At 29.5% G+C, this 16,312-nt stretch overlaps 1 protein-coding gene across 1 annotated transcript; it reads right to left on the reverse strand.

Moving 5' to 3' along the window:
* Positions 1 to 6,029: 6,029 nt before the first annotated feature.
* Positions 6,030 to 8,857, reverse strand: LOC126654916 (protein SOSEKI 2). The gene is made up of 5 exons (XM_050348922.2): positions 8,536 to 8,857; positions 8,243 to 8,312; positions 7,882 to 7,994; positions 6,988 to 7,780; positions 6,030 to 6,282 (listed from the first exon to the last, which is right to left on the reverse strand). Exons 1-5 carry the CDS (start codon positions 8,738 to 8,740, stop codon positions 6,150 to 6,152), a joined length of 1,314 nt encoding a protein of 437 aa, XP_050204879.1. The 5' UTR covers positions 8,741 to 8,857; the 3' UTR covers positions 6,030 to 6,149.
* Positions 8,858 to 16,312: the final 7,455 nt, after the last annotated feature.

Genomic DNA, 16,312 nt, shown 5'->3' on the forward strand with positions numbered 1-16,312 from the left:
TAATAAGCCTAAAATCATAAACGCATTTTCGCAAATAACAATCACACGGAAGCAAACATATAACATATATACAAATATATACACTAGTCGTTCTGTCAAACATATGGTCTCTAACTTTCATACCACGTACGTACTGCCCCCACGATACTATATATATATTAATGTATCTAATACATATCACCGGTAACTGGTGCCGTGAACATAATACAACAAACGTAGTCTACAAAAAGATATAAACAAGAACAGCAAGTAAAACAACAAACATATACACCGCTGTCAAAGCCACGACACTGTCAATTCCGGACTACTACTGCAGCTCTACGGAAGTCAAGAACTATACATGCGACTAACAACTTACAGACCCAAAAAGGTGCACTCTAGCCAAGTCCAATCACTAAGAGCCTGAAATGTTTATAAACAACGGGTCAGACTATGCTGAGTGAGATTACAAATTACTATCGGTATTATAAAAATAACATCGCATTTAAAACAATCATTTATATAATATACAATATAAGCCAAGTATTTGATCTGATCGAAACCCTAATCTTATAAACAATCCTGAACTAGGCATTTTCTAGTATTCATAAACAATAACAATTTCTTAATCCTGATGGTAGGTTACGGGATAAACCATGTCAACCAACTATCTAGTACAGCCTTGGGATAGTTCAACCATGGTGACTCGTACTAACACATAAATCCAACAATCAATCGGAGTCCTAGGATAGTTCAACTATGGCGACTCGCTAGATACAGGTCGCGGGCTAGTTCAACCATGCTGACCTCGTATCGAATTCATAAATAAGTTAGTCTAGTTCTACTTGCTAAGACTTACCCGACATTGGTGATCACACAACCTATTGACACCCAATAAATAACTGTTTACTCGGATCGCACACCAAATTCTTATACTTAAAACAATCATTCAACGAGATACAATACAAATCAATCATATAATATGCAAAGTATGCGATAATATTATTTATAATATATTAAATAGCTTTTACGAATAATACACGAACGTAAAATGTAACTCACATGGACCACTATCCAATCTATGATACTATTGATATGATGATCAAACTCCGCTAATCCAAATACGTCTACCTCGTAGCTTGCCGATTCGTCTGTTACATGATCAAATCAAATACACGTTTAGTATATGTCACGATCCAATTTTATGGATCGCGACCGGCGCTAGGGTATGGGTATGGTCGTACCAAAACCCGTAGCGAGCCTCGCGGATAAACATACAAATAATTAACCCTGCAAGAAAACCACTGTTTGGGGACAATCGAGACTCCAACCTAAGTCTAACAACTTATATATATATATATCAGTTTCAATATCATAACTTGATAATAATTCAAAACTATGAATCATGCCTCAAATATAATAATCCAAAGTAATATGCCAAAGGTAACAATAAAACAATCAGACCGATCCGACAATCCAAAGTACGATATTCAAAATACATACTAGTTCTACCGCGATCTACATATATAAAATAATAGACTAGTTTTATTGATATAAAAGACCTCCAAGGAATCAAAGAATCGGAGATGACCAACGCTCTCAAAATCATAAGCCTAGAAAAATTTGGAAAACAACGGGTCAGATATACTGAGATGAGCTCATAATACTATTTACTTTTATTAAGTTTAAAACCTTAAAACAAATTCTTTTATACTAATATATATTCGATTATGGAAAACAGTATTGAAATGAAATCTCAAAGTATAAACCCAAAGTATATTCCAAAGTAGATGTGAACAAATTTATATCGCTTCCCAAAGTATGCCAGACATTGGTCAGCCAATCCCAAAATACTTACCGGTGAACACAGTCTCGATACAAGCCTATCGAGTAGCTCGTTTCAATCCAGATCCATAATCCTTAAAACAGTTTGCAAACAGTTGATATACTAAAATAATTTACGGTACTTAATAAAGCGATAAATAACACTACAAACTCATTGCTTGCTTATCCACGTGAATCTTGGTAAACAACTAACCCTGCGTAGACTCTGAAGTACGAGCAGTCGACGGGTCTAAAATATTATATAAGTTAAAATCCGAACAACCCCTAAGTCTAAAAATATTAGACACCCTATAGGACTAGCATCTCAAAACACAAACAAAGTACAACCAAGGTAACCAAAGTATAACCAATGTATATTCAAAGTATTCCATTCAAACCAAATAACAAGTTAGGTAAATTATGTTTAGGTGGGTTCTTATCTTTAAAACAAAACTAAAGTCCTTTCATAACTTAAATACTTTCTTTAAAATCAAAAGATTTCCCAAGATAGTGTGTTAGTCGTAATTGCAGTATAACTCAACATCACATGTCGGGCGACACACGTCTAACCCGACCCAACCAAAATTCAAAGTGAAAACCAAAGTAAATCAATCCTTAAATGAAACCAAGTTTGAAATAAGAACTCATTCCCTAACTTAAAATAATGCCAAAAAATATAGAAAGCAATGAAGCCAATTAAGCTTGCCAACACTTGGCAAATAACACCCAAAGTACACTTAAATATATCACCTCAAATAAAATCAATAAGATTCAACATCTTTCAAGTATCAACTTGAAGTTAAAATAGTTTAACCAACACATTACAACCATATAAACCTTACATGCCTTATATCTCATTTAACCAATGTTAACAACAACCTAGAATAAGGCTAACATCCTTTTACTATGTTTAAACCACTTTTTAAACAAAGTTTCCAGCCTCTTATATTTGATAGAAATCATCTTAAATACGCCTTAAATATTTGGTCAAAACGTTGGTTAATCCTTTAACCCAACCTCACCCAAAGTAGCATCACAATTATTTAAAATCAAATTTTAAAGTAATTTCCAGCAAATTTACTTATTCAAAACAGTGAATATAAACCTTTAGAAAGTAATGATTAACATACCATTTATCCTCAAACAATTATCCCAAATCACCCAAAGTACCATTTGCTAACAATCAATCTTTTTATTTTTAAAAGAAGTTTCCAACTTTTACTTTATTGTCTAAAACAGAAATTAACCCAAGAGTTTAATCCAATTGATTAACCACACCACCCAAAGTATTATGGGTGGTACCAAATAAAAGCTTTGTATTTTGTTAATTCAAAATTTTATCTGTGCAAAGGAAAGAGTATAATATTCAAATTATAAAATTGATAACCGTAAATTTCCAAATGGATTTTCCGCACCGTACTATTCAAAATAAAAGGGACTAACTCCGTATTTGTCCTAATGTTCTCTTGTTGTTTTTTTAAGAGAAAAATTGACTAATACTCTAGATGTGTGAAAATGTTATAAATTTTACTTGAGCAAAAATCAAAGTTGAATAATACAGTTACCAAATTTCATATTGCATAAAAATCTACTTTAATGCCTTGTGCTAAAAATCCGTTTGAAGCCCTTTTTATAACAGGCTCAAGAGGATCAAAAGACCCAAGGTATAAGTGGACAAATTGGATCGGGCTTTATTGTACATTAGTAGAAAAAACTAAAATCTAATTACAAAAACACAATGTAAAATGAAGCTTACAAAAATGCCAGCATATTTAAATTAGTAGTTTTAAATTATATATTATGCATGTAATTTTTTTTATTTAGCAATTAATAATATATAATTATTAATATCTTGAATTAAAGTTTCATTTTTTATTATTTTATTAATGTGTAAGAATCATACTAGCTTTTGTGGTAGTAACGTTTTTCGATTTTATTTCAATTTTCGGTTATTGATTATTAATCTATAGTTATTTATAACTTGAACTAAAGCTAACTTTTTCTATAAATGTAGAAATTTAATTTTTGTTTTTTTAGAAAAATCCTATTTGATGTTAATTTACTTTTAAAATCACTTTTGGTTTATGTTAAATACATTACAGTAATTTATAGATAAATTTTAAGATTTCATATTGTTTTAATTATTAAGATTATATTTTTATTGAATGTCTATTATTTAGTATAAAATTATCATTACTTTGTTTTTAGGTGTTGAAATTTATTTATTTAATTATTAGAATATTTGAAGGATTCATAAAAAAAAGTTCATCTCAATAGAATATCAAACTTTTGCAGGTTTTGTCAGGTATAACCAAATATTTCAAAATCGGTTAGCTTAGCCCATTTTAGGATTTTTGAAACCTTTTTTAGCTATTCGTGAATCAAATCGAAAAAATTATCATTCGTGAATGGGCTAAACTAGCCGGTTTTGAATGATTTCGCTAGAAAAAATTTCAAATATCTCATATCATTCAAAATAGGCTACTTTAGCCCATTGACAAGTTTTTCGATTTAATTCACGAATGGCTAGAAAATGTTTAAAGATTCCAAAATGGGCTAAACTTACCGATTTTAAAAGGTTTGATTACAACTGACATAATCCACAAATATTTGGTATTTTATTGTAAGTAACAAAAAAAAAATATTTATAGGGCATGGTTATATTTATCAAAATTGTGTAAAATCGCAATTTTATTCAATAAAAGAATTTAAATTTTATTTGAATTAAATATAAAATAACTGTTATAATCATTTAGTAAATTGTATATTTAAAAGTAAATTTTCAGTGATTTATATTATATAAAGTTATTTATGACTTGTTTGAAAAGAAAATAATTTACGGGTTAAATTAGATTAAATTTTATAATTAGTCTTTTAATCAAGTCAATTAATGGAGTTAGAAGATGGGAGGATATCTTGTTTAATACTTCGTCTGTCTTATAAAAATAAAAATATAAATTATGTCAAGTGCCACAAACATCAATGAATATATTAGCATAAAAATTAATTTGAATTATTATTATTATTATTATTATTATTATTATTTGTTATCGATTTCAAATTTCTTAATTATTTGTTTTTTAATATTTTATTTTTAGTCCCAAATTATAATTGATCTTTTTAAAGTATGTAATTAATATTATTATTTAGAATATCTAAATAATTGAATTATGTATAAATGATGAAAAGTTAAAAGAAAAGTTTCTATTTTTTTTGATTTTGGCTAATATCTTCAAAAACTACTGACCTTTATTTTTTTTCAATTGCATCACGACCTTATAATATCCTCAATTCACCCTATTTTCATATTTTTACGTTTCAATAGCATCATAAATTAAAAAAATAGATAATTTTACTATTACAAGGATTATATTTTATAAAACAAAAAAATATAAGGGTCATTTTATACCTTTTTTTACTTGGCTAAATTGAAAAAAGTCTCTTAAATTAAAATAAATTCAAAAAAATTCTCTTCTCAATTAATATTTTTATTTTAAAAAAGAAACATATCTTCCCCAACCTTTTTTCCGGTAACTTTTCCGACTCACCGCCCTTCTTCCGTTACCGCTACTTTTTTCATCGTCTTCCATAACCAGATCTGCTGGTTTTCCATGGACTAGTCTTCCATGGAAGACGAGTTGCTCGTCTTTTATGGAAGACGGGCAACTCGTCTTCGGAAGCAGGGTGGTGACGGAGAGCGGCGGCGGGCTCGAGAAGGCGGTGTCAGAGATGATTAATTTAATTAATTTATGTTTTTTTTATTTTATGGAGAAGATGGTTTATATTTATAATTTAAAATATCATATGATATTTAGAACTTTTAAAAAATATGAAGGATTTGTTTTGAACCTTATCCAAATAAAAAGAGTTCAATTTGATATTTTATGGTGCTATTGAAACGCAAAAATATAAAATAACGTGCAATTGATGATATTATAAAGTCGTGCTGCTATTGAAAAAAAAGAAGAATAAATGTCAGTAGTTTTTGAGGGTATTATGTTTTAAATTTTATGCAAGTCCAGTTTCACCTACTTTATAGGACGGTTAGAGTAAATTTTATCAAAAGTTAAAAAGTTAGTAGTTTATTTTCCAAAAGTTAAAAATGGAGCTTAATTTCTAGATTAGGTATAAAATCAAGACGTTAATTAGCAATTAGACTAAAATATAAAATAATTAAAATTGATTTAAAAGTAGCTAAAAAGGAGATGCAAAGGTGATAGTAACACTCAAAGACAAAAACAAAAGTAACCACATTCATGATTTCTGCAACTAAAATTTAATTGACATGAAGTCTCAACTACAAAGATTTTACTATTACAATGTTTATCACATTAAATAACATAACATTATTTTTTGGTCTGTTTTGAAGAAGAAGAAGATGATAAACCCATTTTGCGTGGAATACACTTTCCTTTTGCTCCTCTTTCTTTAATTTCTTCCTGAACTTCTTCTTCGTCTTCCAATCTTCCCTTTGTGCCCCTGATTCAATATCAATTATTTTTCTTCTATTTTTATATTTTGAACATAAATTAATTAATTTCTGATATAAAACAACCGAATAAAATATATTCAATGCATAGGTTGCTATGTGACATCTTAAATTTAAGCATATTCATGTAATATACTACCACCGATTACAACATCAACTAATTTTTATATGAAACATTTGATGTATTCAGCATAAAATTTTCAAAAAATTTAGCATTATTTTGATAAGAGTTAAAGTTTTAGTACTAAATTGAAGGCCAAAGAGATAATAACGTACATATTTTTTAAATTATTTAGAAAGAGCATATAATTTTTTAGGTCACTTAGACGTTCAACAATTTGAAATGTTGTAAAAAAACCATTTAACGTTTTGAAAAGAACAAAAAAGCTCTTTTAGTTTATCTTTTGGACATTTAGCCCTCACATTTTTTGTTATTGTGGCGGTTTTATTTTTCAAGTGTGGAATTGTTTTGCACTATATAAAAACATTAAGGGCCCAAATGGCCAAAATAATACTTAAAGAGTTGAAGTGAATAATTTGAATAGTTTTTATATCTTGTGCCTAAATTGAAACATAAGATAAAAATTTGGTATCAGTTGAGCATTTTAACACTTAATATCTGAATGATAACCTAAAAATAAAAATAAACTGAGTCAACTCGCTAAGGACAATAGTAATGAAAAATGAGCACTAACCTTTCTTCATTATACGAGTTCGATCTCTTCAACCCAGCTGACTCACCAACATCTCGGTTCTCACTCATTGATTCGACAATGCTGCCGCTAAAATACTCCTTTTCTTCAGCTTGTAAATTACCGAACCTGGGATTCTCAGACATGTATCGAATCATTACATCTTCTTCAGCAGCCTTCACAGCATTTCTGTACAAAGCTCCTTTATGAAGAACATTAACACCATTGCTCACCTTTAATGGTGGTTGCTTTACATTACTTGGTGTTGCAGTTGCAGTAGCAGAACCAGCATTGTTCTTTGCTTTAGCTACAGCTAGGTTTCCACAGGAAATAAGTTGGAGGAGTACTGAGTTACGACTCGTTATTGACTCGGTCGATATAGGGTCACCATCTTCGAATCGTTGGGAAGAAGCATTGTTGCGATTATTTGAATTGGAGATCAGCTGGGGCTTGTTGGATGAAGGTGGCGGTTGCGGTGTAGGTGGCGGTAGAGAGGACGAACGATGGTGAGTTGACTCAGTACTGGTGAGATTTTTAGTGGGTGGTTCTTCGAGTTCGTCCGTTGATACGCCTCTAGAACAACGAGAATGCGGAGTTGTTGAGGATGTGTAGCTTGTTTTCTCTTCATCTTCATACTCTTCTTGTGATTCTAGATCCTCTTCTTCTTCTTCAAAGTCTTCGTATTCGAATTTGGTGTTCCGAGTTGGACCGAGTTGTTTAGCTTTTGCAGGGAGATTAGGTTCTTGAATCAGTTGTCTACTATTATTGTTACCAACATGTAGCTGTTGGAACTTTTCTGAAAAAGCAATAACTTACATTTACTTAATCAATATCTAATTAAGAATAAATTAACTTCAAAAGAATATGCTTTAATTATACTAATTAATGGGGACTAACCAGAACAACCTTCAACTAACTCGGACCCTTTAAGTACATACTCAGCTCCATCAGATGGATAAATTACATCATTTTCTGTTAGGTCATTCCATACATAACCATTCTTGTAGCTCCTACACAGATTTCCAACTATCAAAACGCTTGCACGAAAACGAAAACGAAAACTTTCCAACCGAAAATACGTAAAACGAAAACGAAGAAAATCACATTTTTATAAAAATAAGCTATAAAACATAGTAATATTTTAGAACAAAACGTTATAAATATAAAATTTCGAAATTTCGAAAGCGTTCCTAAGCCGAAATGCCGAAATCGTACAACTCAATATTTTAGGGTTTACCATGTGTTACAAATGTGTTACCTTTTGCAGGACCATGAGTATAGAGAAGGAATGCCTTTGCCTCGAAGAACAGTAAGCCGATCCATAACATCTAAATCCACGACAGAAAAAAAAACACATAATTAAGAAGACGAACCAAAAGCAAACTCGAGACTGTAGTAGTCGGAACCCTAATTATGTAAAACAAATCTTTGCCTTCCACTATTTGTGGTTGAGCTAATTCAAATATCATTCATAAAAAAAAAAACTATGTAAAACAAAAAAAAAACAGAAGCAAATTGGTAATAAATTAATCAAGATTAATGCATGATTACCTTTCAAACGAAGATGATGATGAGCAAAATGAGTAACTTCCATATAATGAGGATGTTCAAGCTGGCCATTTCTAGAGAGATAATAAACAACTTGAACCTTTTTGATGGGTTTGACCTTGGGTTGCACACATACTTTAGCCCTATCTGGACTCTTCATCATCATCAATTCTCTTTCTTTGCTGTTTCTTTTGGATCGGACCTCCATTTTTGAATTTCAAGAAGGGACTGAGCTTTGCTTTATAGTTCCCACATGAAGACAGAAGCTCTTTTTTACTAGTTTAAGAGGTTAAGTGAAAATGAAAGGTGATGCATCAAAAGGCGCAAAACTATCCATAACCATGATACAGATTTTAACTTTGGATTCTTTTGATTTGACGGGTTTTAAATATTTTATAAAACAGTTATTTTTATTAGCATAGTATACGCGGGTTGTCTTGGATGGATTCCGGTTATGAAAACGTTTTTTTATCTTTAGATTAATTCTTATTCGAGTCGGGTAAGTATTTTATGAAAAACAAAGTTTTAGTCCTCTACAAGGGACCTATACGCTTGAGTTGAAATTAATATAAATTTAAAAAATTTAAAAATGAAGTTTTATAGTTGGAATTAGTTCAAAACACTTTATGCACCTTCAACGGTGGATTTGTTTTTTGTTTTTTTTCAATTCGAACTTAATTTTTAATTTGTTTTTTATTTTTCGGCAGGGCAGGTTTAACCGCCATCTAGCTATAAATTTACTACAAATTTTTCTTTATCTTTAAAATTATTATCTTTATTTTAGTAGATTTTTTATTTATGTCGGATTTGGAGTCTATCCTAACTTAAAACTAGTTCCGTCTTTGCGAGTATTAAAATAAAATAACAATTTTGTAGAATATTTAACCCTAATTCAAATTCACTATATTATATTAGGTAATTCGGGTCGACAACTAATTATTTGTTTGACGAATTATCTACGTGATAAGTACTATATCTAACCATCCGTCCGCTATATTTAAATAATTCTTTATTAGAATTGATAGGATAACAATTAATTATAAGAAAGATAAAAATAAATAATATGAAAATATAAAAAATGTTCTATAAAAATATAAAAAGGGCATCTTAAAAAAAATTGTAAAAGTATTTTAATTTTTTTTTTGGGATAAAGATGTAGTTAATTAATGAAGAGGTAAGAGATACAGTATATGGGTAGACCCTAGAGAGAGAGGAAGAAGAAAAAGAGAATGTTAACTGTTGGGTCGTGATCGATCACTGTTTTGACTTTGTAATTGCTCGGATTCCTAAATGATAGGGCCAAAAAGTGGAAATCAGATAGCTGACCTGACCTTTAATTGTCACAACTTTAAGTTAGACTTAGGGCTGAGCGTAAAAGCCAAAAATTTGAAACCAAAAGAATCCAAGTAAGATATGTTTAAAACCATCAAAATAATCCAAATATTCTATCTTGGAAAAAAAATCCAAATATTCTATGAACTAATATTGTAATTAAAAATCCTAATGTATTAAAATATTAAATTAGAAGAGGAAATACATCTTTTATTTGTGTATGGCTTTCTTTTCATTTTTCTTTTCATTGTTTGGGAAGAGATGTTTTTAACTAGCGTTTATAGAAAAAATTTAATCCCACAATATTAACAAAATTCTGATCACAACATTACCAGTTGAATTGAAAAGATTTCCGGCACGTCATTAGTGGACTAAGGCTATCAGATAATGATACGTCGTTAAAATAATAGCAATCTTGTGGATTCGTTTGTTACTTATTTACACATTTAAATAATAATATTACAAGATTGTCATCATTTTAATGATGTGCTATAATATAATTTAGTTCACGGATGACGTGATGAACTGAGTCTACGTAAAAAAATTTCATAGAATTGTGGTTCTTTGGCACACTTTAATTGTTTTATGGGCAAAGATAGGAGATATTTACATATGAATCTAATTTAAAGTTAAATATTTATACCATTATTTTTCTTTATGAATCAATATGTATATTAAGCTATAAAAAGTAGCAAAAATCAACAACACAGAAATTTTGTTAAAAAAGTGGAGCATTCTTGATAGAAAAATAAATGTTATGATTTTAATAGTTGGTTAAAATAGAGTCACAGATCTAAATATAAAATACAGTATGAATATTTTAAGAAATCCAAATTTTAATAAAAAAAATTCTGTTATAAATGTTAAAAAAAAAACTGCTTTAGAAAAACAGGTAGAATCACCTCCTACATCTTTGAAACTTTATTTTAAAAAATTGTATCATATCTACACTTTCAAATCTCTCACACAAAAAAAAAAACCATAAGAAATTTCTAATATGAACCTCTCGGAATAATGTCATGACATTGAACAAAGAATCTCCAAAAGAGCAAAGAGAAACCTATACTACACCCAACTTCTGAAGCACACTACACCAAATACTCCTAACAAAATCACAATAAATGAATAGATGAGTTTGAGTTTCCACCACATAGTCCACGTCACAAAAAGAGCACATAGTTATCAAAAGTGATAATAGACTCTCTCGCCAAAAAATCAAGAACGGGCACTCTATTATGCAAAGCAATCCACATGAAAAACTTGACACGAGGAGGAGCTAACGATTTTCATATTTGAATAGAACGAGGAAGATCAGTAGACCATGCAAATCTCTATGCCCTCACTTTAGCATCCAAATTACCCGCCAAACCATCGGAATAGGACTCCAAATAATTTGACGGATCAACAATAGCATCAACAGTATAAGCAGTCAGAATTAAAACTAATGGTGGAGTTTAATTAAAAATATCATCCATTCGGCGAGCAACATCCACATGTCTACCCTCACCTTCTACATGTGCTCGACAAACACCACCACTAGTTGCCCTTGCTCGACGAGCAACATCAACTAATCTTGTCTCCTCTAAAGCAGCTGCTCGACGAGTAGGAAAGACTCCCTTTCACCTACTCAACGAACAACACCCAGACCTGTACTCCCCATAACATCAGCTAAATGACGAGCCTCAATATTAATTCTACCCTCTCTAGCCTCAGAACCACGACCAACAGCTCGGTCATTAGTTGCACCATAATTCCGGACAACTACATCCTCATCAGCAACTTCAAAAACATGAGCAACATATCTAGAAATTCTAGCTCTGCCTGCAACACTAGAACCACCAACACTACCAGAATTTACAGTAAATAATCGACAAATTATTTTTATACTTTAAATCCGCTACTAATTTTAAAAAATTTAAAAAATTATTTTTTTAAATTAAATCGTTAAATAAATTTCTTATGTAATCAATCACCCATCCACGCCCTCCGTCACTTACCCACCCGCGTTAGATCACCCAACAAAACCCACCTGTCGATTTTTGCAAACTTCCCAGTAGGTCACCCATCCTTCAATTGTTCCCATTCAAGGCTCTTTTACCTTGTAGTTCTCCCGCGCAAAATTTCACCTTAATCAACTCATATTCATGTTATATATCTATGTATATTATACTTAAATGTAACTAAAAACAACAAAGATTTGTTTTCATAATTTAATCCCGTATTTTAAGATAATTTTTTAAAATATTTATATACTTTAAATAAATAAATAATCTGTAATATTATTTCATAAATAAGGTTTAATTATTATTTTATAAATAAAACCGTTATATTAAAATAATATAAATTTAATTAAAAAAGTTAATTACTATCATTCATTAAATACCATCTTAGGATATTAAACTCCATGGGTCACTCAAGTCTCAGGAAATCTCAAAAAGGTCATTAAAGTTAATTTTATTACAAAATGGTCATTGAATTATACCTTTTATTACAAAAGGTTCACCCATATAAAACGACGTAAAAACCTAACATTTTTACTTATGTGGCATGCCAAAATTACAAAAAAGAGCATAGTTCAGTGACCTTTTTGTAATTAAAGGAATAACCCAATGATTTTTTTGTAGTACACAAAACGTTTAGTGTTCTTTTCGTAACAATACAAATAATTTTGTAATAAAAGGAATAGCTCAGTGACCACTTTGTAAGAAAATTGACTTTAGTGACCTTTTTGAAATTTCATGAGCTTGAGTGACTCAGTGAGTTTAATATCCACCATCTTAAATAATATTTTTTAATATCTTTTAAAAAAAATTGACAGTGCAAATTAGCGACGGATTTTAAAATCCGTCGCTAATTGCGGCAATAAATAGGCGGGAGAATTCGAGCCAATAATTAGCGACAAATTTTAAAATTCGTCGCTAAATTTTATCAAAATAATTGGCGGGACTACTCCCGCCAACTTTTGTGACGGAAAATCCGTCGCTAAAGTTGGCGAGATCACTTCCGCCAATTTAAATGGGTGTTTAGCGACGAATTTTAGATTCGTTGCTAAAGCCGTCGCTAACCAAAAAAATAGCGACGGAAATTGAATCCGTCGCTAAAACGCTGTTTTCTAGTAGTGTTTATTGAACAATAATCTTTTAAAAATAAACTTTTAGCAAGCTCATATTTAATATAAATATTTATTTAATTTTCATATTCTAATAATGTAGTTTATTTGATTTTTATCTAATATTAAAATTATTATTAAAAGGATATTAATATTAAAAATAGTCAATACTTTTTAAATCACCTATTTAAATTATATTTATTTTAATGAGTGTTTTATTGTATATTAATTTCTAATCTCTACATATCATAGTGCTCTAATATATATTAACTTATAGTCTCTACAAATCATTTATTTTATTGAATATTAATTTTTTTTAAATAATCTAAAATTTTGACAAACTCACAATTTATTTAAAATATTTATTTCATTTTTACTATTTTATTAATATAAGTTATTTGATTTTCAGCTAATATAAAAATTATTATTAAAAGCGTATTAATATCAACCATTCAACATTTTTAAATAATTTATCACCATTAAAGTAGACTTTTATTTTATTAGTTTGCATATGAATTTTTTTAACATTTTTTTATATATGTATGTTAATAAATTTAATATTTAAATAAATTTTAATTTAATTTCGCGTAAATACGCGTGGCTTACGACTAGTATTGATATATTTAACAGGTTACATCCTACTGGCAAAGTACATTGTATATCAAAATTATATATATATAAAAAAAACAACTGAACCCTTATACTTGATCTACAACAAGAAACGAAACTTTAAAGAAAAAATTATAAATACAAATTTGATAGGTAACTAAAAACAAGATGAATTTAAGTGTGAAGAATTTTTTGCCACCAGTCGTATCCCGTAACTTCTCTATTAACCACATGTACTGCTACTAAGATATTTTGAGCGATGATAAAAAAACCTAGATCTTCAAAAACGTGAAGCTGAAATTTGAACAAACCCTGAAAAGTCTTGAATGAGTTAAGGATCTAAAGCGAACAAAAACACCCATAAAAACACATAATTCTCCAAAAAAACGAGCAAATTATCAAAAAAATAACGCAAATATAACAAAAAAATAAGATAAAAGACGATGATTTCCGGCTAAAAGACGAAAATCGCCATTTCCCATGCTCAAAATCGAAAAAAAACCGAACTTTTGTTCTCTATCTCTCTCTAATCCTAGAGAGAAGGTAGAGCTTGCCGACAGAACATGAATGCTAATTATACTGTTGCGATTTTGAATTGAGTTAACAAAGAATTACATCCAATTTAAATTTGAAATATGAACAATTAATTTTAAATTCAACAATTAAATCCACACACTGAATAGAATCCAAAGAAACTTATTAGTAGCATTGAAATAGCTAACCTACAATGAATAGAATCCACACACTGATACAGTTGTAGATTTACTAAATTTGTACTTACACTTTATTATTTGTATTACACTTTTTCATAAAGAGAATTAGAGCCTATGAAAATGAAATCTCAACGACTGCCAGGGCGGCATATGATAGGCCAAAAAGGTTTCTCATTATCTCTTTACTTGCTTCATTTAATAAAAAGTTTTGAGATAATATAATTTGGGCCAAATGTCGTAAAAAAGCCAAATTTTTCATAAAAGTTTCACAAAAATCCTGATCTTTCAATTTTGTCGATTTTGGCCAAAAACAAATTATTTGGTTTCAATTGTGGCCAACTATCGATTTGATTTTAATTTGCCTATGTGACGCCTATATGGCGCCTATGTGGCATCAAATATTGAAAGGTCAGAACATTTGTGAAACCAAATAATTCATTTTTGGCCAAAATCGACAAAATTGAAAGGTCGGGACTTTTGTGAAACCAAATAATCAGTTTTTGGCCAAAATCGACAAAATTAAAAGGTCAAGACTTTTGTGAAATTTTTGTGAAAGGTTTGGCCTTTTTACAACATTTGGCCTATATTTTGTATATGGCAAGAAAATAACTAATATTTCCTCGTATCATTCTATTTTAATTGGCGAATTTTTTAAAATGTTTCAAAAATAAAACTGAAAAATAAATTAAGTTAGAGTAGACAAGAAAGAGCGACTATTTTTCTAATTTGTACTATTAAAAAATAAATTAAGATGGAGCATCTTCGATGATATTTTCTATATTAAAAATCATCTTTTATAAAATATAAAATATCTTAAAAATAATATTTTAAATTTTGATTTAATAAAATCTAATATTAATTCTTTATTCAATTTTTAAAATATTAATAATATAAGTTGATTTTCATCTTTAGTTAATTTATATAATTAGTTTTTATATAGACAAATTAGAATAATATGTTTTAAAAGAAAAAAAAATTATTAACTTTTTGAAATTCAAAATTTTATTCATGAGGAACAAATAAGAGAGTGTGTTTGACAACGTTTCGGGTTCGAGTCTTGTGAATGCAGAAAATTCTCACTGGAAGACTCACCCACCATGCCAGGTGCGCGACGCGGGTCGGATCCGGATTAGTCAGGGTGAAGCCCTGAAAACCGGATGGGCTTACAAAAAAAAAGAGAGTGTGTTTGACTCAACTTTGTTGTCAAACTTTTTAAATTAAAAAATTGGACTAATTTTATTTTAATACTAAATTTTTGCGGATTTTATCAGTTATAGCCAAATCTTTCAAAATGGTCAGGATTAGCCATTTTGAAATATTCCGAATCTTTTGTAACCATTTTTTAAATTTAACCTTAATTTATTATATGCAAGATTAACCTAAATAGCTAGAAAATGTTCTAAATATCTCAAAATGGGTTAAACCTGATGATTTTGAAAGGTTTGTCTATAATAACAAAATCTGCAAATTTTTAGTATCAAAATAAAATTAGCCCCAAAAAAGTTGATCATTTTAAAGAGCATTTATAATGATACTTTTGTTATAAAGAGCTCTTTAAAAATGAAAAATATTTTAAAGGAGTCTAATGACAACTTCGTGGAATAAATTTTTCTTGGATATTTAAATTGGCCAAAGCCAGAATATATACAAGCTACTACTGCTATTTTTTTATGACAAGAACTTTACATGAATAAAAATACTAAACTAGGAAAGAGATAAGCTAAGATAGGAAAATATATTCATAAAAAATTTACAAAGATATTTCTAGATAGTAATTAGGAAAGGATAATCAAGAAATAAACCATCTTTTCTACGAGCTACTTCAATTCTGAGAAAATACTTAAGTACACCCAAGTCTTTCATATGAAATCTCACACTCAATTGTTTTTTGAATTTTTTGATTCCCAAAGAAGAAGAACTTGCAATTATAAGATCACCGACGTACACAAGAACATGTGAAGCAACATCACCTTTGAGTAGCTAAATAGTGAGTAATCTACATAAGATTGGTTGAAAC

This window comes from Mercurialis annua, linkage group LG7 (genome assembly GCF_937616625.2).
Source record: "Mercurialis annua linkage group LG7, ddMerAnnu1.2, whole genome shotgun sequence".
Lineage (NCBI taxonomy): Eukaryota > Viridiplantae > Streptophyta > Magnoliopsida > Malpighiales > Euphorbiaceae > Mercurialis > Mercurialis annua.